The sequence below is a fragment of the Ranitomeya imitator genome, chromosome 7 (assembly GCF_032444005.1).
Source record: "Ranitomeya imitator isolate aRanImi1 chromosome 7, aRanImi1.pri, whole genome shotgun sequence".
NCBI lineage: Eukaryota > Metazoa > Chordata > Amphibia > Anura > Dendrobatidae > Ranitomeya > Ranitomeya imitator.
In genome coordinates, this window is record NC_091288.1 from 5,128,289 (window position 1) to 5,152,325 (window position 24,037).

The following is a 24,037-nucleotide window of genomic DNA, read 5'->3' on the forward strand; positions in this document are numbered from 1 at the left end:
CAGGGGCAGAATCTGTTTCGCTGCCGGAGCAAAGCAGGCTGTAAGCTTGCTCCGCGCTTAAAGTTCTGCGGGCCATTTTATCCAATTCCTCCCCTAACCCTAAAAAAAATTTAAAAAAAAAAATTATAATTTTTTTTTTCTTTTTTTTATAATCCTCTGCTGATGATGCAGGGATTACGGAGAACGGGGGTGGGTAAATGGGATGCTGGCAGAGGCAGATATTATGTTTTGTGAATAACTGACAGGGCAGCACTTGAACTGTAGTCTCTCTCTCTTCTCTCCTAGAACAACTACAAGGAGAGAAGAGAGAGGTACAGCCCAAGTGCTGCCATATTTATTAAATATTAGGGGTTTTGATCACTGTAATTGGACATGTTACAGTAATCAAAACCCAGCAGCCAATGAGAAAATTCTCATAGGTTGCTGGGTCTCTGCTGGCAGATCATGGCAGGCGCACTGCGCATGCGCCCGCCATTTTCTTCCAGCAGAGAAGAAGAAGGGGGGCCAGGAGCAGTGGGCTGGGGACCGGGGACCATGGGCTGTGGACCGGGGACAGGGGGACATCAGGAGGAGGTATGGTGGGGGGCTCGGGGGCTCTATTTCTCTCCCCTCTGATGTGCGATCACATCAGAGGGGAGAGAAATCCAAAGCATTTTTTTTTTTTTTTACAAACTATTTGCAGCGATCGCAATCCCGGGGGTCTGTAAAGACCCCCGGGATTGCGATCGCTCCAGGGGGTCTCCGATCGCTCCAGGGGGTCTGTAAAAACAGACCCCAATACACCGGGGGAAGCTAGGCTTTGGCGGGCGCATCTGCACATGCGCCCGCCATTTTGGAGCTCGGACAGCTAGGAGGAGGGTCGGGGACCGGGGGGGCACCTTCTCCGGTACATAAGGTACCGTGGGGGGCTCGGGGGACCCTATTTCTCTCCCCTCTAATGTCCGATCACATTAGAGGGGAGAGAAACACAATACTAATGCGTTTTTTTTTTTTTTTTTTGCGATCGCCGGTAAACGGTTAATTACCGGCGATCGCAAAAGCGGGGTCGGTGAAAACCGACCCGAATCATGTTCTCTGGGGTCTCGGCTACCCCCGGCAGCCGAGACCCCGGAGAAAATCGGCCTCTGGGGGGCGCTATGTACTTTTTCCACAGCGCCGTTAATTAACGGCGCTGTGGCTTAAGTACCCTTAGCGGCCGCCGTTAAAAGGCGTATCGGCGGTCGCTAAGGGGTTAAGCCTGGCTGCCGAGAATATACCGAAACATTTCCATGGACACATGTTAGAACCGCTTACTTTTCCCAATAACACCCTTTTTCCTTTTCCATTTTGGTCCGTCTTTGATCTCCTAATCCAAAATTCCAACCCCCCTTTTGTCTTTATAATGTCTTCGGCTAGAATGCCCCCCCGCTATGGCCTTGCCTGGTGCTACCAGTTCCCCTACCCTCATAGCTCCAAAGAATGTAAGTGAAAAAGCCAACCTAAACAGGCCAATCTCAAATTGTGTCCTGCACACCACCTCTAACTGCCCTCCTAGTTCTTCTAACATGCCGAATGACACCGGCCGCCTGCTGTCCTTTCTAACCCTTCCCTTACGGTAACCTTTTACGGCCTGACTAAAAAACTCTGTGTCAAATCAGCTCTGTTCCTCAGCTTAAACCCAAATGCTAGTCCTGCAATTAGTTGACTAATTTTTGCCGCTGACAAACTATCATCTGCGGCCCGCCTAATTCCCATCAATAACACCCCAGTCTTTTCCTCTTCTGACAAGTCCTCGTTCCCACGGCCTAGCCATTGTTCCCACTGCCTCCACGACCGTCCGTACGCCGCCCACGTGCTACTTGTTACGGATGACTTAATCAGCGGTTCGGCAGCCCTGATGCCACGCTCCATAGTCCGGGAGGGCAGGGTAAGCCCTCTTCTTCTGCTTCGGGGGCCAACGCCCAAAACCGCTGCCACTGAAAACGAGAAAGCGCATCAGCGATTGAGTTAAATTCTCCTGGAACATGAGATGCTGTAATATGAGCATTGATAACTAAGCATTCCAACACCAGCTGTCTCAACACTCTAATTACTGGCGGCGAAGACGCAGTGATGTTATTTATGGCCATGACCACTCCCATGTTATCGCACTTAAACCTAACTTTTCGGTTCTTCAGCTGATCTCCCCATAGTGTTACCGCCACCAGGATTGGGAAAATTTCCAATAATGCAATGTTTTTTTATCAGCCCTGAGCGCACCCATTCCTCTGGCCATGCTGCCACGCACCACTGCCCGACAGTAAGCTCCAAAACCATGACTGCCCGCTGCATCCGTGTATAATTCAATATCCGAATTACAACATCCCCCTTCCATCAACAGGGAAAGCCCATTGTACTTTTCTAAAAATGTGTCCCAAACCGCCAGATCTGCCTTGTTATCCGCCGTCATTCGCACATAATGATGCGGTGATTTTACGCCGGCCGTCGCCAATCTCCTCGTGAATATCCTGCCCATTGGCATGACTCGACATGCGAAATTTAAACTTCCCAGCAAGGACTGCACCTCCCGCAGCTTCAGTTTTTTAACTCTCCTGGCCCTACCTATTTCCTCCTTCAGGGCTGCCACCTTCTCTCCCGGGAGACGACAACTCCCACCGTATAGTGTTGATCATGATTCCCAGAAAGGAGATACACGACGTTGGGCCGACAGTTTTTTTCGGGAGCCAATGGCACCCCGAACTCCTTAGCAACCCCCTGCAAACTTTTTAAGATGGTATCGCACACCTTTGATTGTGCAGGACCTACACACCAAAAGTCATCGAGGTAGTGGATCAACTATCCCAATCCCGTGATATCCTTAACTACCCACTCCAGGAATGTGCTAAAGGCTTCGAACAACGAACAAGACAATGAGCATCCCATTGGCAAACACCTGTCTATGAAATACTCTCCCTCCCAATAGCACCCGAGCAATCGCTGACTCTCCGGGTGCACCGGCAGTAGCCGAAAGGCAGCTTCCACATCTGTTTTTGCCATCAGCGCCCCCTCTCCGCATTTTCTTACTCAATCTAACGCCAGGTCAAATGATGCGTATAGCACCGTACATAACTCCGGATCGATGCCGTCATTGACGGACTTACCACGAGGATATGACAGGTGATGGATCATTCGGAACTTGTTCGGTTCCTTCTTTGGTACAATGCCCAATGGAGAAACCACCAAGTCCGACACGGGTGGGAAACTAAACGGACCCGCCATCCGGCCCATCAGCACCTCTTTATCAAGTTTCTGTTTTACAACTGCGGGGTGCTGATAGGCCGAACTGAGATTCTTCAGCTTCCGTGGCGTTTGGTACGCCGGGGAAGGGATAGAAAACCCGTCCTTGAAACCTTTGCTTAATAAGTCCGCGTTTTTCCTATCCGGGTATCTACTTAGATAAGGGAGCATCGTGTGTAGCTTGACTGGTGTTTGGCCCTTGACCATGACCGGTTCCTTCCACCTTACCACTGTACTTCCTAGGACACCTATTGGCCCCATGTGCCGATCCCCCACAATTGGAACACGTGTGCCTAAATTTACAGCCTGTTCCAAAATTGCACTGTCCCTCGTTGAATTGCCAGCAGAGCCCATGTTTTTGATTACCGCCCCGACCTTGGAAGCCATGCTTCCTGCGTTGTATCCTGTATGGCCGGCGCTACCGGCCCCTCCCTGAAAGGGCATCCAATGTCTGTGATTCTGAGACATAATCTGAAGCCACAGGCCAATATCTTTTTGATCCCATCTCATAGATGGTCGCATGGCCTTGCGCTGACGAAACTGTTCGTCATACCGAGGCCAAGCTTGCCCCCATACGACTTGTAAGCCTCCCTAATGGCGTCCATGTAGCAAAACAATTGCGAGCAATTTTCTGGTGCCTTTTGCCCAATGACGCTACCCAATATCGTGAAAGCATGCCACCAATTTGTAAACGTATGTGCCACCGTAATTGTTCGCTCCTCTTCTTTCCTCCCTCCATCCTTTCCTAACTTTGTGCTCAACCTCTCTACAGGCAAAAGCGCGAATATGTCCACATACTCATCCCTCCATATTTTTTCTTTCATCTCTTTCTTAAGATGCATACCCAAGTTACCCGTAAAACAAAAATATATATCCCCCTGCGCCGTGTCATCTAACTGCCCATACTCCTCATCCCCGGCTGCCGCCGACTCGGGGGCCCTGTTTATATCATCCCCACCGCCAGCGGCACCAGGCCGCAAGTATGGGCTCGTCCAAGCTGATAGATGCCCAGGCCCGCGTCCCTCAAAACGATCCATTCTGTCTGCAAGACTCGCTATCATTGCCCTCATTTCCCTAGCAGTGGCCTCCAAGGACCCTAAAATAGTGGCTACACTATCCATCTGTGATCCCTGGCTCCCCCCATCCACTAGCAATGGGCCTGCATCTGGGTATGATGGAAACATGGATTCATAGTTACCAGGCCGCGTGGGAGTCATCCTCCCCCGGCCGCTGTGCTCCTGTAACCCTCCTCGCCGTCGCTGTCCGCGTCCAGGGATGAGGGCCATCTTGCTCCTTGCGACCAGCACCCGTCCTCAGCGCGCTCGTCTCCCGTTCTTTCTTGGCTCCTGTGGCTATATTGTGTGGTGGCCACCCTGTCGCTAGTTCTGTTCACCTGCCTGGCTCTGCCCTGGGTGTTCTGCTGGTGACTCTGCAACCCGATGCGTGGCCCTGGCTGCCTGGGGGTGCTCACCATCCTGGGCCGTCGCCGTCTGTTTACGCTTGCCCCCCCCGCTCCCTCGAAGGGCTCCTTGTTCTGCGCTAGTGATGGGTAGTTCGTGAGTGAGTAGTTCAAAATGAACTAATCTTCAGAGTGAACTAGTTCATCTAGTTCACCATCCTGACAGAGATTAGTTCATTAGTGGGAGGAGACAGAGAGTGATCTCTCATACAGCTCCTCACACTGAAGATCCCTGGTCTCACACTTGCTCTTTATAGCTCCTGATGCTGGAAAAGAAGGTAGTAAAACACTATACCACACATCGAATAGTAAATACAAATATAATAGTAATAATAAAAACTGAAATTGTACAGTAGACAGACACAGCTCATGTATGAGAGAGAGTGTTTCTGTGGTGTGGATCATGCCCCTCACCAGTCTTTGTGATAAGATCAGCCTCCTGTAGAGGATCAGCCTCCTGGAAAGGATCGGCCTCCTGTAGAGGATCGGCCTCCTGCAGAGGATCGGCCTCCTGCAGAGGATCGGCCTCCTGCAGAGGATCGGCCTCCTGCAGAGGATCAGCCTCCTGCAGAGGATCAGCCTCCTGCAGAGGATCGGCCTCCTGCAGAGGATCGGCCTCCTGTAGAGGATCGGCCTCCTGGAAAGGATTGGCCTCCTGTAGAGGATCGGCCTCCTGCAGAGGATCGGCCTCCTGCAGAGGATCGGCCTCCTGCAGAGGATCGGCCTCCTGTAGAGGATCGGCCTCCTGCAGAGGATCGGCCTCCTGCAGAGGATCGGCCTCCTGTAGAGGATCGGCCTCCTGTAGAGGATCGGCCTCCTGCAGAGGATCAGCCTCCTGCAGAGGATCAGCCTCCTGGAGACGATCAGCCTCCTCGAGAGGATCAGCCTCAACAGAACATCTACTTCAGCAGTTCACATAGTTCATTTAGTTCACAGGTCACATGACATGATGCATTTCCTCTCAGCTCCTCCCAGGATAGGGTGGAGAATTATCAGGCTGTCTAATAGGAAGATTTTCTTTGCCCCATAGCAACCAATCACAGGTCAGCTTTCTGATACGGCAGTAGTGCAGTGCTCTGGCAAGTGAAATCTGAGCTGTGATTGGTTGCTATGGGCATTTACTGTGCGGCAGCTGGTAAATCTGTAGTTCTGCGTCGTTTCACCACATCTCTTCCTTTTGCCACCTACTGCAGTGGTGTGAAATGAATCCTGTCTGACTGCTCAGTGCTCAATACTAGAGACTGCAAGTGACCATAATGTGTGCAGATAATGCACTGAAGAGAAAGAAGCCAGGAATGGAATCATGTCACACTTAATGGAGATCAGAAGAAAGCAACATGTTCCTACTGCTCCCATGTGTAGCTTGTGGTTCTGTGGGTAATCTGTCACGCCATTTAAATAATATTAATAATAATAAATATTTCACAAAGAAAAAAAAAGAAATTACAAACTTGAATAAATAACTTTTGAATTTTTTTTCTCCAGACTGAGTACCCCTTTAACAAGAGTTTGTTATGTAATGATCAGATGTATTAACTATTTCTGATTATTTTAACAAAACTATAACTCATCCTAGGAGCCACAGCTTCTGTGTAACGAACTAGAACTGATCCATCTCTTCTCAGCAGAATCCAGAGAATGACTGAACTAAATGAACTAATTTTTTCAGTGAACTAGTTCATGGTGAACTAATCACCAAAATGAACTAGATTTCCCATCACTGTTCTGCGCTGTTGCCCCCTTACCGGCATCTCCATGGACAGCCTTTCGGGGGGCCTAGTCCTGCGAGTTGTTCTCCTCCCCCCTCTTTTCCCACGGGCATCTGGCTGGACGGCCCCGGAATCTGCATTCTTTCAACAGGCACCTCGCTGGGCAGCCCGCTTCCCGGGGGCCTTTGAGAAGGACCCCGGAAACAAGATGGCGCCGCCCATGTGTCCTGGCTCTCCTGCCTGGCTGCGGGGGGGGAACGCTCACACCTGAGCGAAAGAGGGTCACGGCTCCTCCCTGCGTCCTTTTTAACCCCGTGTGCCCCCCCTTTCACTCGTCCTAAGTCACTTCCCCTATGTCACTTCACCTTTGATCAATCCTCTACTTCTCCCCCCCCCCCCTGCTTACCCCTGCCGTCCAACTGCCTTTTCCTAACCCCCAAATATATCTGTCACTTGCAACCTGCCCGGTCATGGCCCCCTCCTTTCGGCCCCTCCGTACCTTAACCGGGGGTTACTCGACTGACGATCAACAGACGAGGCCGCAGTTATTTCCACTAATAGGCCAGGTTTTGGAAAATAACAGCGTATGGTATATACACCTCTGATTCCAATGCATGGAATATATTATATATACATACACCCCCCAATACAGTCACTGCGAACTCCATGATAACCCCAGACTACTCGCCGCCACCACCAGTCGTGTTTTATACAGGCTGACTGGAGGCCTGGTTCTGGTAGCGAATGGCTTTGGGGCACGGGTTACAGAACAAAAGTATTACATTTTATATTTAATCCAAAACGATAGGTAGTGTTTATAAAAAAAAAAATAATTTAACAAACATCTTACAAAGGGGACAAAACAATGCAGCATATACAATTACAGAAAATAAAAGGATAAAACAAAAGAAACTACCTAGGGAAGGAGAGCACTTCGCTTGGAGACATTCAGTGAATGGAAATCATGCATACACTGATATGTATCTTCTCCATTGAACGTAGATCATAATGTGTCTTGCCCTTTTAACCTTCCCTTTATACCCACACAGACCCCCGTAATGACCTCACGCCGGTTTGTGGGATATTCTCAGCCCTTTAGGATTTTATGAAATTCCCCACTTATGCGATCTCTTCCCTCCTGATGATCACAGAAGTTCGAGATCACTGCCATATTTTATCTGGATTTTACCTTTCCCCAGAGATCAAACATGACATGGCTGTTGTCAGTTATCTGTCCACTATTGATTTGTGACTTTAGGAAGGGGTTACAGTGAGGAAAAAAAATATGCATTTTCTTCCTCGATTCGTCCTGAAGTTGAAAATGTATGTTCCATCGCTATCAAATTTATATGAACTCCAAATTCCATAACATTCTTTCAGAGGCATACGTCTGGGGTCAAGGAGTTTTATTTTTAAAATAAATCTGTGCAAGCATGGTTGAAAAGCAATGTCTGACTTACACTTGTTCATTTTCATAGATCTTTTATTTATTATTACTTTTGTCAGATTCAAGTTATGTCTGTAACAATTGTGGGTTTTTCTGTCTTTAAACGAGGGGGACCAACAATTTTGACCACGAGTGTATTATCCAGCCCTCTGAAAAGGCCTTTCCTGCCTTAAATTACCTGTCCAATCTATATACAGTGCCTTGTGAAAGTGTTCGGCCCCCTGGAACTTTTCAACCTTTTCCCACATATCAGGCTTCAAACATTAAGATATCAAATGTAAATTTTTGGTGAAGAATCAGCAACAAATGGAAAACAATTGTGAAGTTGAACGAAATTTATTGGTTATTTTTAATTTTTGTGGAAATTCCAAAAACTGAAAAGTGGGGCGTGCAATATTATTCGGTCCCTGTAACTTAATACTTTGTTGCGCCACCTTTTGCTGCGATTACAAGTCTCTTGGGTTCTGTCTCTATCAGTTTTGTACATCGAGAGACTGAAATTCTCGCCCATTCTTCCGTGGCAAACAGCTCGAGCTCAGTGAGGTTGATGGAGATCGTTTGTGAACAGCAGTTTTCAGCTCTTTCCACAGATTCTCCATTGGATTGAGGTCTGGACTGTGACTCGGCCATTCTAACACCTGGATACGTTTATTTGTGAACCATTCCATTGTAGATTTTGCTTTATGTTTGGGATCATTATCTTGTTGGAAGACAAATCTCCGTCCCAGTCTCAGGTCCTTTTCAGACTCAAAAGGTTTTCTTCTAGAATGGTCCTGTATTTGGCTCCATCCATCTTCCCATCAATTTTATCCATCTTCCCTGTCCCTGCTGAAGAAAAGCAGGCCCATACCATGATGCTGCCACCACCACGTTTGACAGTGGGGATGGTGTGTTCAGGGTGATGAGCTGTGTTGCCTTTACACCAAACATATCGTTTGACATTGTTGCCAAAAAGTTCTATTTTGGTTTCATCTGACCAGAGCACCTTCTTCCACATGTTTGGTGTCTCCCAGGTGGCTTGTTGCAAACTTTAAATGACACTTTTTATGGATATCTTTGAGAAATAGCTTTCTTTTTGCTGCTCTTCCATAAAGGCCAGATTTGTGCAGTGTACGACTGATTGTTGTCCTATGGACAGACTGTCCCACCTCAGCTGTAGATCTCTGCAGTTCATCCACATTGATCATGGGCCTCTTGGCTGCATCTCTGATCAGTCTTCTCCTTGTTTGAGATGAAAGTTTAGAGGGACGGCCGGGTCTTGGTAGATTTGCAGTGGTATGATGCGCCTTCCATTTCAATATGATCGCTTGCACAGTGCTCCTTGGGATGTTTAAAGTTTTGGAAATTATTTTGTATCCAAATCCGGCTTTAAACTTCTCCACAACAGTATCACGGACCTGCCTGTTGTGTTCCTTGGTCTTCATGATGCTCTCTGTGCTTCACACAGAGCCCTGAGACTATCACAGAGCAGGTGCATTTATACGGAGACTTGATAACACACAGGTGGATTATATTTATCATCATTAGGCATTTAGGACGACATTGGATCATTCAGAGATTCACAATGAACGTCTGGAGGGAGTTTACTGCGCTGAAGGTAAAGGGGCTGAATAATATTGCACGCCCCACTTTTCAGTTTTTGAATTTCCACAAAAATTTAAAATGACCAATAAATTTCGTTCAACTTCACAATTGTGTTCCACTTGTTGCTGATTCTTCACCAAAAATTTACATTTGGTATCTTTATGTTTGAAGCACGAAATGTGGGAAAAGGTTGAGAAGTTCCTGGGAGCCGAATATTTTCGCAAGGCACTGTACCTTTGTCTACTCAAACTACACATGCTCTCTGGCACTGCAGGGGTCTTTTGGTTCTAAGGGAGATTGTCACTTCACAACTATACATAATTTCCTCTATGTCAATTGTGTAATTCCACTACTAAAAGATTTGTAGATTGTAAGTAGAGATGGGAGAACCCGAACAGTAAAGTTTGGAGTCAGTACTGAACACCTACTATACAGGCTCAGACACCGACATCACCAGGAATCCGTGTTACTGTTCCAGTTCAGCTGCCTGAACACTGGGTGTTGGTCGTGCTGTCATGTGCATGGCAACGCGGCAAACACCGCTTCTAATCGGCGGTTAAATCATCCCCACCGGTCAGTGAGCCGCGGGTCCCACACTGTCAAAAGACAGCGTGAGCGCTCACCTGTGACGTATACAGTTTACCTCCGGTCACTGGTGTCAGCTGATGTGACTACCACTCCCGTCATCCGACACCTGCTGCCGCTAACAACAGTGAGAGCAGGAGCTGCTGATGGGAGTATTCATCAGCCGGCGCCTGCGCTGTAAAATAATTAACAAAAAAACGGAGTGGGCTCCCCCCTACACTGTGTGCAGAATTGTTAGGCAAGTTATATTTTGATCACGATACTTTTTAGACAGGTTGTCCTACTCCAAGCTGTTCAGGCTTGAGAGCCAACTACCAATTAAGTAAATCCGGTGATGTGCATCTCTGTAATGAGGAGCGGTGTTGTTTAATGACATCAAAACCCTAAATAAGGTGCGCTTAATTATTAGGCAACTTCCTTTCTTTTGGCAAAATGGGTCAGAAGAGATTTGACGGCTCTGAAAAGTCCAAAATTGTGAGATGTCTTGCAGAGGGATGCAGCAGTCTTGAAATTGCCAAAGTTTTGACGCGTGATCACCGAACAATCAAGCGTTTCGTGGCAAATAGCCAACAGGGTCGCAAGTAGCGTGTTGGGCCAAAAAGGCGCAAAATAACTGCCCATAAATTGAGGAAAATCAAGCGTGAAGCTGCCAAGATGCCATTTGCCACCAGTTTTGCCATATTTCAGAGCTACAACGTTACTGGAGTAACAAAAAACACAAGGTATGCTATACTCAGGGACACGGCCAAGGTAAGGAAGGCTGAAAAACGACCACCTTTGAACAAGAAACAAAAGATAAAACATCAAGACTGGGCCCAGAAATATCTTAAGACTGACTTTTCAAAGGTTTTATGGACTGATGAAATGAGTGACTCTTGATGGGCCAGATGGATGGGCCAGAGGCTGGATCAGTAAAGGGCAGAGAGCTCCACTCCGACTCCGACTCCGACGCCAGCGAGGTGGAGGTGGGGGACTGGTATGGGCTGGGATCATCAAAGATGGACTTGTGGGACCTTCTCGGGTTGAGGATGGGGTGTAGCTCAACTCCCAGACCTACTGCCAGTTTCTGGAAAACAACTTCTTCAAGCAGTGGTACAAGAAGAAGTCGGTATCGTTCAAGAAAAACATGATTTTCATGCCAGACAATGCTCCATCACATGCCTCCAACTACTCCACAGCGTGGCTGGCCAGTAAAGGTCTCAGAGAAGAAAAAATAATGACATGGCCCCCTTGTTCACCTGATCTGAACCCCATAGAGAACGTGTGGTCCCTCATAAAATGTGAGATCTACAGGGAGGCCATGTTAGCATTGTACTGTATATAGGGCAGCATAGCAGCTCAGTGGTTAGGATTTTACTGTATATAGAGCAGCATAACTGCTCAGTGTTAGCATTGTACAGTATATAGGGCAGCATAGCAGCTCAGTGGTTAGCATTGTACAGTATATAGGGCAGCATAACTGCTCAGTGTTAGCATTGTACAGTATATAGGGCAGCATAGTGGTTCAGCGGTTAACATTATACTGTATATAGGGCAGCATAGCAGCTCAGTGGTTAGCATTGTACTGTATATAGGGCAGCATAGCAGCTCAGTGGTTAGCATTGTACTGTATATAGGGCAGCATAGCGGCTCAGTGGTTAACATTATACTGTATATAGAGCAGCATAGCAGCTCAGTGGTTAGCATTGTACTGTATATAGGGCAGCATAGCGGCTCAGTGGTTAATATACTGTATATAGGGCAGCATAGCAGCTCAGTGGTTAGCATTGTACTGTATATAGGGCAGCATAGTGGCTCAGTGGTTAGCATTGTACTGTATATAGGGCAGTATAGCGGCTCAGTGGTTAGCATTGTACTGTATATAGGGCAGCATAGCGGCTCAGTGGTTAGCATTGTACTGTATATAGAGCAGCATAACTGCTCAGTGTTAGCATTGTACAGTATATAGGGCAGCATAGTGGTTCAGTGGTTAACATTATACTGTATATAGAGCAGCATAGCAGCTCAGTGGTTAGCATTGTACTGTATATAGAGCAGCATAGCGGCTCAGTGGTTAGCATTGTACTGTATATAGAGCAGCATAACTGCTCAGTGTTAGCATTGTACAGTATGTAGGGCAGCATAGTGGTTCAGTGGTTAACATACTGTATACAGGGCAGCATAGCAGCTCAGTGGTTAGCATTGTACTGTATATAGAGCAGCATAACTGCTCAGTGTTAGCATTTTACAGTATATAGGGCAGCAGAGTGGTTCAGTGGTTAATATTATACTGTATATAGGGCAGCATAGCAGCTCAGTGGTTAGCATTGTACTGTATATAGGGCAGCATAGCGGCTCAGTGGTTAGCATTGTACTGTATATAGGGCAGCATAGCGGCTCAGTGGTTAGCATTGTACTGTACATAGGGCAGCATAGCGGCTCAGTGGTTAGCATTGTACTGTATATAGGGCAGCATAGCGGCTCAATGGTTAGCATTGTACTGTATATAGGGCAGCATAGCGGCTCAGTGGTTAGCATTGTACTGTATGTAAGGCAGCATAGCGGCTCAGTGGTTAGCATTGTACTGTATATAGGGCAGCATAGCGGCTCAGTGGTTAGCATTGTACTGTATATAAGGCAGCATAGCGGCTCAGTGGTTAGCATTGTACTGTATATAGGGCAGCATAGCAGCTCAGTGGTGCAACACTCACCTTTCTTTCTGTATATATATATATATATATATTTTTTTTTTACAGATGCGATTTTGGATACTCCGGAGAGAACTGTACAGACAGTAAGTGCAAGCGGTTTTGGGGGGTGGGGGCGCTATGTCTGGCACTGTTATGGTGCATTGTGTCTGGCACTGTTATGGGGCATTGTGTCTGGGACTGTTTTGGTGGGTGGGGGCGCCATGTCTGGCACTGTCATGGGCATTGTGTCTCGTACTGTTAGTAAAGACAAATTATTCCTAACTGAAGATTCCAAAATGTGAAATGTAACTTCTAATATGGAAAATGTGCATAAGTAAAATCCCAAATAATGTGATGGCGTCATTATATTATATGGTCACAACCGTGAGCACGGCTGATCCGGCTGTGATGTGCGGCCTCTCCTTACTGAACACAACACTCGGTGCTTTATATATGGCCTATCTATAGGTTACACAGCGGGGGCAGCTGACCCCTAGACATGATACACTGTATCCTATGAATGTAGCAGGTGATTAACCAGGAATTATCTAAATGAACATTCCGGTCCACTGCTGCCTAACCCTACAGCCGCCTACCTAACCCTACAGCCGCCTACCCACCTACCTAACCCTACAGCCGCCTACCTAACCCTACAGCTGCCTACCTAACCCTACAGCCGCCTACCTAACCCTACAGCCACCTACCTAACCCTACAGCCGCCTACCCACCTACCTAACCCTACAGCCACCTACCTAACCCTACAGCCGCCTACCTAACCCTACAGCCGCCTACCTAACCCTACAGCCGCCTACCTAACCCTACAGCCGCTTACCTAACCCTACAGCCGCCTACCTAACCCTACAGCCACCTACCCAACTCTACAGACAAAAGGCAGAGAGCCAGCACACCGAGGAAATGCAGGAAGCACGGATCTCCGTCCTGACGTGACGTGAAGAATATCCAAAAAACGAAAAGATGATCCAGCTTCCAAATAAAATATAAAAGTTTAATCCAACATATTAAAATAAGGAGACGACTCCTGGGACGGCATCATACACATAGTAAGGCGAGCAACGCGTTTCGACCAAGCGGTCTTTATCACAGCTGATCTGCTAAATGACATATCCGGTATATATACAATATAGCACCAATCAAATGCTAGAAAAATGTCATGTGATACATAGGAGAAAAAATAAAAAATTCACAAATGTACCCAATAAATTCAAAACAATAATGTGCAGAAGGATATATACAATAGATAATAAACAATAAACAATGCACAATGAATAAGAATAAAGACAAAGAAAATGAAAAAATACAGAGGGAGGGACATTGCTAGTAATGAAACATTAGTTCATTTCGTTTGTTCAAACCACCTGGAAACCTTGTACCTAGATTAAAGATCCAGAACGCTTCTCTGGTAAGTAACGCTCTGTGAATATCCCCACCGCGCGGAGGTTTTTTATTTTTCTCAATATCTATTACTTTTAAAGAAGCTGTATTGTGGGAATGAAAATCAATAAAATGCCTCGCCACCGAGGAAATGGTGCGACTATTATTTGTAGTGCATTTGATGTCATACAAGTGTTCCGATATGCGGTTTTTTAATTTCCGAGTAGTACACCCGATATATGATTTGTCACAAATCGTACAATCAATTTTGTAGACTACAAATCGTGTATTACAGTTTATAAATGTTTGAATTTTGTATTGATTTTTATTTCCTCTGGTACCAAAAAACTTGATGGTGGTAAGATGTCTGCACGTGGTGCAATTAGTTACATTACATTTATAACAACCTATACAATGCAACCAAGTATTAGTTGAATGTTCAGTAGAGAAGTGATTAGGAGATATTATGTTGCCTAAGGTGGGCGCTTTTCTGGCTACTATATTGCATCCCTTAGACAGAATCTGAGCAAGAGTGGGATCTTCAAATAAGATGGGCAAAGCTTTATTAATAATAGTTTTGATTTTATTGAACTGTGGACTAAATTGTAGACACAGGTATGGTTTATTGCCTATATTAGTTCTATTTATAATTTTCTTTTTTTTTATTATTATCGCTTGTTCCACTGTCTATCTCTGAGGGGATAAGACTTGATTGCTCTTTCTGATTTACTATATGTGCTGCTCTGTCCAGCATCCAATGCGGATATCCACGTTTTAAAAATTTGTTTCGTGATTGGATTAGATCTTTAAATAAATCATTATTATTGTTACAGTTTCGCTTCAATCTCGTGAATTCACCTACAGGAATTGCCTTAACTGTGTGCTTGGGATGACTACTTTTAGCATGAAGTAAACCATTACCTGCCATTAGTTTTATAAAAGTTCGTGTGGAAATAAGTTCATTAGGAACACCTGTCAACTCCAGATCCAAAAAGGAAATCTTAGACACCGCCTGAACATATGTGAATTTTAAATTAAAATTGTTGTCGTTAATATAATTTACAAAGTCCTGTATGGCAGATACATCGCCACGCCAAATAAACAGCGTATCATTGATGTATCTGCCATACCAATGAATACATGCAGAAAACGGATTGGAAACTGCAAAGAGGTGTGAATACTCCCAATAAGACATGACCAGATTTGCTAGGGAAGGTGAAAATTTAGCCCCCATGGCCACACCTGTGCATTGTAAAAAATATTCAGAATCAAAAGAAATTATGCGTCAAAATAGCGGACACTAATATTTACAAAAAATTGACTTCTGATCCTACCCCCTCATTTAAATCTGAAATTGACAAAATTATTGAAGAGGGAATATCTTTGGGGGTCCTGACCATTAAACAGGCTGATTTTTTACGAGTTTCTCATCCAGTGATGCCCATTTTATATGGGCTTCCTAAAATTCATAAACAAGCCGCTTTTCCACCTATGAGACCCATAGTCTCTAGCGTAGGATCTCTGAATTAATTTCTTGGCCAGTGGCTTGATTCTTTACTACAGCCATTGGTATCCAGGACCCCAGGGTATATTAAGGATACCAAAGATATACTGGGTATCATAACAAAAAAGAAATGGAAATTGGAGTTTACTTGGCTAAGTTGCGATGTCGTTTCTTTATATACTTGTATCCCTCACAATGTTGCAATACAAGCGTTACAATTCCATCTGAACAAGTATAGCTCATATTCAAGTGATCTGATTAATTTCATTTTACAGGTAACTTATTTTCTTTTGACGCATAATTTCTTTTGATTCTGAATATTTTTTACAATGCACAGGTGTGGCCATGGGGGCTAAATTTTCACCTTCCCTAGCAAATCTGGTCATGTCTTATTGGGAGTATTCACACCTCTTTGCAGTTTCCAATCCGTTTTCTGCATGTATTCATTGGTATGGCAGATACATCAATGATACGCTGTTTATTTGGCGTGGCGATGTATCTGCCATACAGGACTTTGTAAATTATATTAACGACAACAATTTTAATTTAAAATTCACATATGTTCAGGCTGTGTCCAAGATTTCCTTTTTGGATCTGGAGTTGACAGGTGTTCCTAATGAACTTATTTCCACACGAACTTTTGTAAAACTAATGGCAGGTAATGGTTTACTTCACGCTAAAAGTAGTCATCCCAAGCACACAGTTAAGGCAATTCCTGTAGGTGAATTCACGAGATTGAAGCGAAACTAACAATAATAATGATTTATTTAAAGATCTAATCCAATCACGAAACAAATTTTTAAAACGTGGATATCCGCATTGGATGCTAGACAGAGCAGCACATATAGTAAATCAGAAAGAGCAATCAAGTCTTATCCCCTCAGAGATAGACAGTGGAACAAGCGATAATAAAAAAAAGAAAATTATAAATAGAACTAATATAGGCAATAAACCATACGTGTGTCTACAATTTAGTCCACAGTTCAATAAAATCAAAACTATTATTAATAAAGCTTTGCCCATTTTACTTGAAGATCCCACTCTTGCTCAGATTCTGTCTAAGGGATGCAATATAGTAGCCAGAAAAGCGCCCACCTTAGGCAACATAATATCTCCTAATCACTTCTCTACTGAACATTTAACTAATACTTGGTTGCATTGTATAGGTTGTTACAAATGTAATGTAACTAATTGCACCACGTGCAGACATCTTACCACCGTCAAGTTTTTTGGTACCGGAGGAAATAAAAATCAATACAAAATTCAAACATTTATAAACTGTAATACACGATTTGTAGTCTACAAAATTGATTGTACGGTTTGTGACAAATCATATATCGGGTGTACTACTCGGAAATTAAAAAACCGCATATCGGAACACTTGTATGACATCAAATGCACTACAAATAATAGTCGCACCATTTCCTCGGTGGCGAGGCATTTTATTGATTTTCATTCCCGCAATACAGCTTCTTTAAAAGTAATAGATATTGAGAAAAATAAAAAACCTCCGCGCGGTGGGGATATTCACAGAGCGTTACTTACCAGAGAAGCGTTCTGGATCTTTAATCTAGGTACAAGGTTTCCAGGTGGTTTGAACAAACGAAATGAACTAATGTTTCATTACTAGCAATGTCCCTCCCTCTGTATTTTTTCATTTTCTTTATGTCTTTATTTTTATTCATTGTGCATTGTTTATTATCTATTGTATATATCCTTCTGCACATTATTGTTTTGAATTTATTGGGTACATTTGTGAATTTTTTATTTTTTTTCCTATGTATCACATGACATTTTTCTAGCATTTGATTGGTGCTATATTGTATATATACCGGATATGTCATTTAGCAGATCAGCTGTGATAAAGACCGCTTGGTCGAAACGCGTCGCTCGCCTTACTATGTGTATGATGCCGTCCCAGGAGTCGTCTCCTTATTTTAATATGTTGGATTAAACTTTTATATTTTATTTGGAAGCTGGATCATCTTTTCGTTTTTTGGATACCCAGCTCTACAGCCGCCTACCCACCTACCTAACCCTACAGCCGCCTACCTAACCCTACAGCCGCCTACCTAACCCTACAGCCCCATTTCCCCTTGATAAAGGGGTGTATTTGACACGCGAAACGTGCGTCGGGGTCTCTCTACACCTGGCCCAGGGTCCTTCCTTGCTCTGCCACTGGTAAGTTCTGCCCTCCTGGTGATTTTTTTGTCTACCAATTGCATTATACAGTACTAGCTATTGAACCCGTTCTACGCCCGGGTGGCGAGCATTTATATTGGTATATGGTCTCCATCCTGCGTCCCCATCCTGTCATGTGCTGCTCCCATCCTGCGTCCCCATCCTGTCATTTGCTGCTCCCATCCTGTCATGTGTTGCTCCCATCCTGCGCCCCCCGTTTTGTCATGTGCTGCTTCCATCCTGCGCCCCCGTTCTGTCATGTGCTGCTCCCATCCTGCGTCCCTATCCTGTCATGTGCTGCACCCATCCTGCGTCCCCATCCTGTCATTTGCTGCTCCCATCCTGTCATGTGTTGCTCCCATCCTGCGCCCCCCGTTTTGTCATGTGCTGCTTCCATCCTGCGCCCCCATTCTGTCATGTGCTGCTGCCATCCTGCACCCCCGTTCTGTCATGTGCTGCTCCCATCCTGCGCCCCCGTTCTGTCATGTGCTGCTCCCATCCTGCGCCCCCGTTCTGTCATGTGCTGCACCCATCCTGCACCCCCGTTCTGTCATGTGCTGCCCTATTCTGTCATGTGCTGCGCCCATCCTGCGCCCCCGTTGTCATGTGCTGCTCCCATCCTGCGCCACCGTTCTTTAATTTGCTGCTCCCATCCATATGCCCCATACGCTGCTCCATAAAGGTTTATGGCCCCCATGAAATGCTCCATAGTATATGCCCCGTACACTGCTCCATAAAGGTTGATGGCCCCCATAAGATGCTCCATAGTATATGCCCCCGTACACTGCTCCATAAAGGTTTATGGCCCCCATAAGATGCTCCATAGTGTATGCCCCGTACGCTGTTCCATAAAGGTTTATGGCCCCAATAAGATGCTCCATGGTATATGCCCCCGTACACTGCTCCATTATGGTTTATGGCCCGCATAAGATGCTCCATAGTATATGCCCCGTACACTGCTCCATTATGGTTTATGGCCCCGTACGCTGTTCCATAAAGGTTTATGGCCCCCATAAGATGCTCCATGGTATATGCCCCCGTACACTGCTCCATTATGGTTTATGGCCCCCATAAGATGCTCCATAGTGTATGCCCCGTACGCTGTTCCATAAAGGTTTATGGCCCCCATAAGATGCTCCATACTATATGCCCCCGTACACTGCTCCATTATGGTTTATGGCCCCCTTAACATGCTCCATTCCATATGCCCCCGTACACTGCTCCATTATGGTTGATGGCCCCCTTAACATGCTCCATTCTATATGCCCCCGTATGCTGTTGCAATATATATATAAAAAAAAAAAAACACACTCACCTATCGTCGCTGGGAGCCGAGTGCTGGGGGGCCTGAGCAGGTGGGGACACTGGCGCACTGTGGGGGTCAGGTGCCGGTATCGCCGCCAGCTCAGGCCCCCCAGCACTTACTATAGTCACCTGGCCCCGTTCCACCACCGCGCGCCGCCATCTTCCCGGTCCTCTGGCTGTGACTGGTCAGAGGGCGGCGCTGGCGCGCATTAAGCGCGTCATCGCGCCCTCTGAACTGAAGGTCACAGGCCGAGGACCGGGAAGATGGCGGCGCACAGCGGTGGAACGGAGGACAGGTGAATATAGCCAATACTCACCCTCCTGGCGGTCCCTGCTTCTCTGTTGGAGATCGCGGTGTGCGTTCAGTGTTTACGCATACCACGATCTCCAGGGAGCGTCACTCTGTGAGGCCCAGACTGCGCCGGCGCTTGCGCAGTCTATAAAGGCTTCGGACAGAGTGACGCTCCCAGCGTTATATTATAGATATTTGGCTGGAGTGGCAACCTTACCATTTCAATGAGTATACTGGCACTTTACTTAAATTCTTTAAAGTTTACATTGGCAGTTGCAAATATAGATTCGCTGGTTTCTTTGTTTCTATCCTGCTATTGCTCTATTATGTGTAAACTCTGATGATTATTGTTCACATTTGTGTTTTGCTATATTACTAATAAATTTCTTTTTTATTATATATACCTGAATGCTCTCTTTTCTCCTTCATTTATAATGCTTGGAGTGGGTATTTGTTTTTGCTGCTTGTGGATAGGCTATGTCTAGCCTTACCTTATGACATAATATGTCACTGAGGGTTCTGCATTTACTAACCCTACACTGCTCCTTCTAATAGAGGATCTCACTAGGTGGCTGCCACTAATCAGACACTGTGGTCTCTCAGACTAGGATAAAATCTATTATGTAGGCTAAGTTCACACTGGGTGTTTTTGCTGCATTTTTTATGCTAAATTTCAGCTGCGTTTTTACAGCACCAGCAACACCTATGAGATTTCAGAAATCTAATGCACACAGCTTGTTTTTTTGTCATCAGTATTATGTGCTCTGCTTGTTTTTGGGACATAGAGCATCATGTCACTTCTTTCAGCGTTTTTTCAGTGTTTTTGCATGAATGGCTGGCACGGTACCGCATAGGGAACGTGCCTCAGACTGCAGAGCCCCTATGGACAAAGCTAATAGGAAACACCGTGCAGTGCCAATTCCCCCCTCCCACTACTCCCCCAGGTGATGCACTTAATTGGGACGCCCAGCTGACCAACGGGAGGAGAGAGGAAGGGGCACCTAGCCACTCCCACAAGGGTTAAATCCAGGTGGCGGGGTCAGCACCTTCCTCCTTCTCCCCGGCTGACCCTCTGGAAGCATTTGTCCCGGATCTCCTGACAGCCATGATCGAGGCCCTGCGGCAGAGAGCAGCACAGGAAGGTGAGCAGTGGTTACAATCCATTATATAAGGCATGGGGGCGCTCACCTTCCTGTGCCCTCTTGTGTCCCCCTAGCCCCATCTCAGGCTTCCCCAGCGTCCCCCAGGGCTCCGTCCCCTCCTATCCGCTCTCCTGGAGCTCACTCGGGCAGCATCTCCAGGACTCCCGCCGCCCCCTCTCCTGGACTGCCAGCTCCCCCTCCCCCGGACCCACCTCTGTCCACGGCCGGTACAGCAGGCTATTCCTCCTCCCCCGCTCCGCCAGGGCTTCTGTCCTCTGCCACCGGCACTCCTATTGCCGGCGCTGCAGTGTTGCCCCCGGTTAGATGCTCAGGGCGCTCCTCCCGAGCGCCTGCTTGACGGCGGGGAGCCGGCGCTTCCAAGCCGCCGTGCTCCTTCAGCTGCCCCGTGCACGGCTCCATCCTCACCGAGCGCCGCTGCCTGCCGCAAGGTGTCACGCCATCGGGCCCATCCACGCCGCGCTCCATCTCCCACGAGCGCACAGGCCCCGGTCACTTCCGGTCCCTGGTTGCAGACCGGGGTTCAGCGCGCGCGGGGGAAGCCCTGCACACCTCAATAATGCAGGCCCGCACTGCCGCCACAAATGCAAGAAAACACACCACCAAAAAACACAGCAAACATGCGTTTTTGGCGCAGTTTCTTTCCTGCCAAGCACTGCAGGAGAAAAAAAGCAGCAAAAGCATCCAATGTGAACTTGGTTGTATAGGGGTCTACCTGGGGTTTACCTGTTAATTATTTCATTATTTATATCGCCAATTTCTAAATAATATGTTAATGACCTACACCGATTCCAGGAAGGATTTTGGCATCTGGCACTGTTATGGGGGTGCTGTGTCTGGCACTGTTATGGGGGAGCCGTGTCTGGCACTGTTATGGGGGAGCCGTGTCTGGCACTGTTATGGGGGCGCCATATCTGGCATTGTTATGGGGGAGCTGTGTCTGGCACTGTTATGGGGACGCCGTGTCTGGCATTGTTATGGGGGAGCCGTGTCTGGCACTGTTATGGGGGCGCCGCATCTGGCATTGTTATGGGGGAGCTGTGTCTGGCACTGTTATGGGGGCGCCGCGTCTGGCATTGTTATGGGGGAGCTGTGTCTGGCACTGTTATGTGGGTGCTGAGTCTGGCACTGTTGTGGGGGCGCTGTGTCTGGCACTGTTGTGGGGGCGCTGTGTCTGGCACTGTTGTGGGGGCGCTGTGTCTGGCACTGTTGTGGGGGCACTAAGTCGCCTGCTCTCCCTCTTCCCCTCCATGTCACCATCTCACATTCTCCCCTCAGACTTTCAGCTGTTTCTGGTGATCGTTGGCGTGGTGCTCGGTGCGGCGGTCGTCGCTCTGTTTGGCGCAGTGATTGCGGTTACCGTCAGGTGAGAGCTTTGAAGATGCGCCTCCAGGTGTTGCGCCATATTCCTGCTCTCAGGACACAGCGGTGGTATAATACCGCCATATAGGGGCGCTGCACGTCTCACCCTTAATTATTTCCTGGCAGTTCCAAGAAAGGAAAGAAACAAAGTGACCAGGCGACGCTGATCAAGAAGGAGGAGGCGCCGTTCTCAGGGGACAGCCCCGCCCCCGCACGATTATTCCCAAAAGTTCAAGCAAAGATCGACCTGGGCGAGGTGAAGAAAGGCGCCAACGTGTTTGAAGATTATGAGGAATATTCCAGAAACTTGCCCAAACGGGACTACGAAGAGGTGTGTAGAGTACGGTGCAGTGCGACCCGGTAGAGTGGGGGTAACCTCCAAGGCCACCACTGTCCAGACTGCTCATAGTTGCCAGATAGGGGGTCTCCTGCTCAAGACTCTCGTCTCTTGGTCAGGACCCCGAGCTCTGTCACAACCCTGCGCTCTCCGGCAGGACCCCACGCTCTCAGTTATGACCCCGCACTCTCAGGCAGAACCCTGGCAGGACCCCACGCTCTCCGGCAGGACCATGTGCTCTCCAGGAGGCCCCCCGCGCTCTAAGGCAGGCCCCCGCGCTCTCAGGCAGAACCCTGCGCTTTCTGGCAGGACCCCGAGCTCTCAGTTACGACCCTTTGCTCTCCGGCAGGACCCCACGCTCTCAGTTATAACCCTGCACTCTCTGGCAGGACTCTACGCTCTCTGGTAGGACCATGTGCTCTCCGGAAGGCCCCCCGTGCTCTAAGGCAGGGCTCCGCGCTCTCAGGCAGAACCCTGCGCTCTCCGGCAGGACCCCCACTCCCCAGCAGGACCCTGCGCTCTTGGACCCTTGTATTGCAGTCATTTGCTCCCTCCACCAGTTGACGCTAGCCCTTATGTGTCGGCAAGGTGAATCCTGACAACTTCTTCAGATGGTGGCGATTACTGGTTGTCACCAGGATCTGTCAGGTGGGAAGGTGTTGCAGATATGTGGGGGCAGGGCCGGCCCTGGGGGATCCTCAGACTTTGAGCTGAATCTCAATAAACTTTTCATTTTTTTCTCTGCAGAATCCATGGTATGAAATGGCCAAACAAGACCGGAATTATTAGGCGCAGCCCCCGGGTGGCGCTGTTACCTACCACATCTTATCAATGCCCCCGCTTATTGGCAGGTACAGTGAGTGGGATAACGTGACCAGCAATGACCCCGCCCCCAGCGCTGGAGCCGTCGCTGCCTGCACACGACGCACGGGCGCCATTTTCTTTTTACTTTTATTGTAAGATGATATTGCATCCAGCTGTGAACTGAAGGGTTAAAGGGCAGAGGAGCCGCCATGACTGGAGAGGACAAGCGCCTCGCCCTGCGCTGCCGCCTGTCATTCCTATGAGGAACCAACGGCCCATCTCTCAGCTGGCTGATAACAGAAAACAAATGACGAGTGTGTCTATATGTACAATGGAGATTGTTATAAAACTTATAGATTGTAACATTGTGTCCGCTCAACTCTATAAAGGGCTGCGAGGGCAGTGAAGGGGGTCTGTAGGGCGGACGGAGACCATTATATCAATGATGTCATCACCGGAGGCGGGGCTGAAGTATAACGAGTGTGGTCTCATATCAGTGATGTCATCACCGGGGGCGGCGCTGGAGTATAAAGGTGTGGTCTCATCAGTGATGTGACGCAGATCGCCGACCTCCCATGCGCCAGCCTACATCGGGTTCCTTCTCTCACGTGGCATCCTGGCAGCCTGAGTCCTTGTTTATATATCACTAGACAACAGGACAACTACACTGGGAAATAGAATTTCTGCAACTATACCAGTTCTGATGGAAGTTCCAAACCAGGACCGAAAACGATTAACAACGATATGGATGCATAATAAATGGAACTTTTTCACACTTTATTCCTTCATGAGCGCCAAGTTTCTTCAACTTCATCTCAGGGTTCTGTCCGATATACCACCAGAACCCTGGGTGCCCCCTGCATGTACCCCTGCGTCTCATCTCTCCAGCGGTCCTGGATTCCAAAATATCAAGACTGGCCCTACAGAACAACTTAGCCGTCCCGAGTTTGGACTCTCCATATCAGTCCAGCCCAATGAACCAGTTGAGACGT

The 24,037-nt window shown here is 47.3% G+C and overlaps 1 protein-coding gene across 1 annotated transcript in view; it reads left to right on the forward strand.

Annotated features, from left to right (window-relative positions):
* MUC13 (mucin 13, cell surface associated) overlaps positions 1-23,825 on the forward strand; it is a 74,076-nt gene extending 50,251 nt beyond the window's left edge. Inside the window, exons 9-12 of the mRNA XM_069732594.1 lie at positions 12,775-12,812; positions 21,821-21,908; positions 22,031-22,235; positions 22,989-23,825. Of these exons, the coding sequence (XP_069588695.1) occupies positions 12,775-12,812; positions 21,821-21,908; positions 22,031-22,235; positions 22,989-23,030 (373 nt within the window). The 3' untranslated portion in view covers positions 23,031-23,825. The remainder of the gene's footprint in view (positions 1-12,774; positions 12,813-21,820; positions 21,909-22,030; positions 22,236-22,988) is intronic.
* Positions 23,826-24,037: the final 212 nt, after the last annotated feature.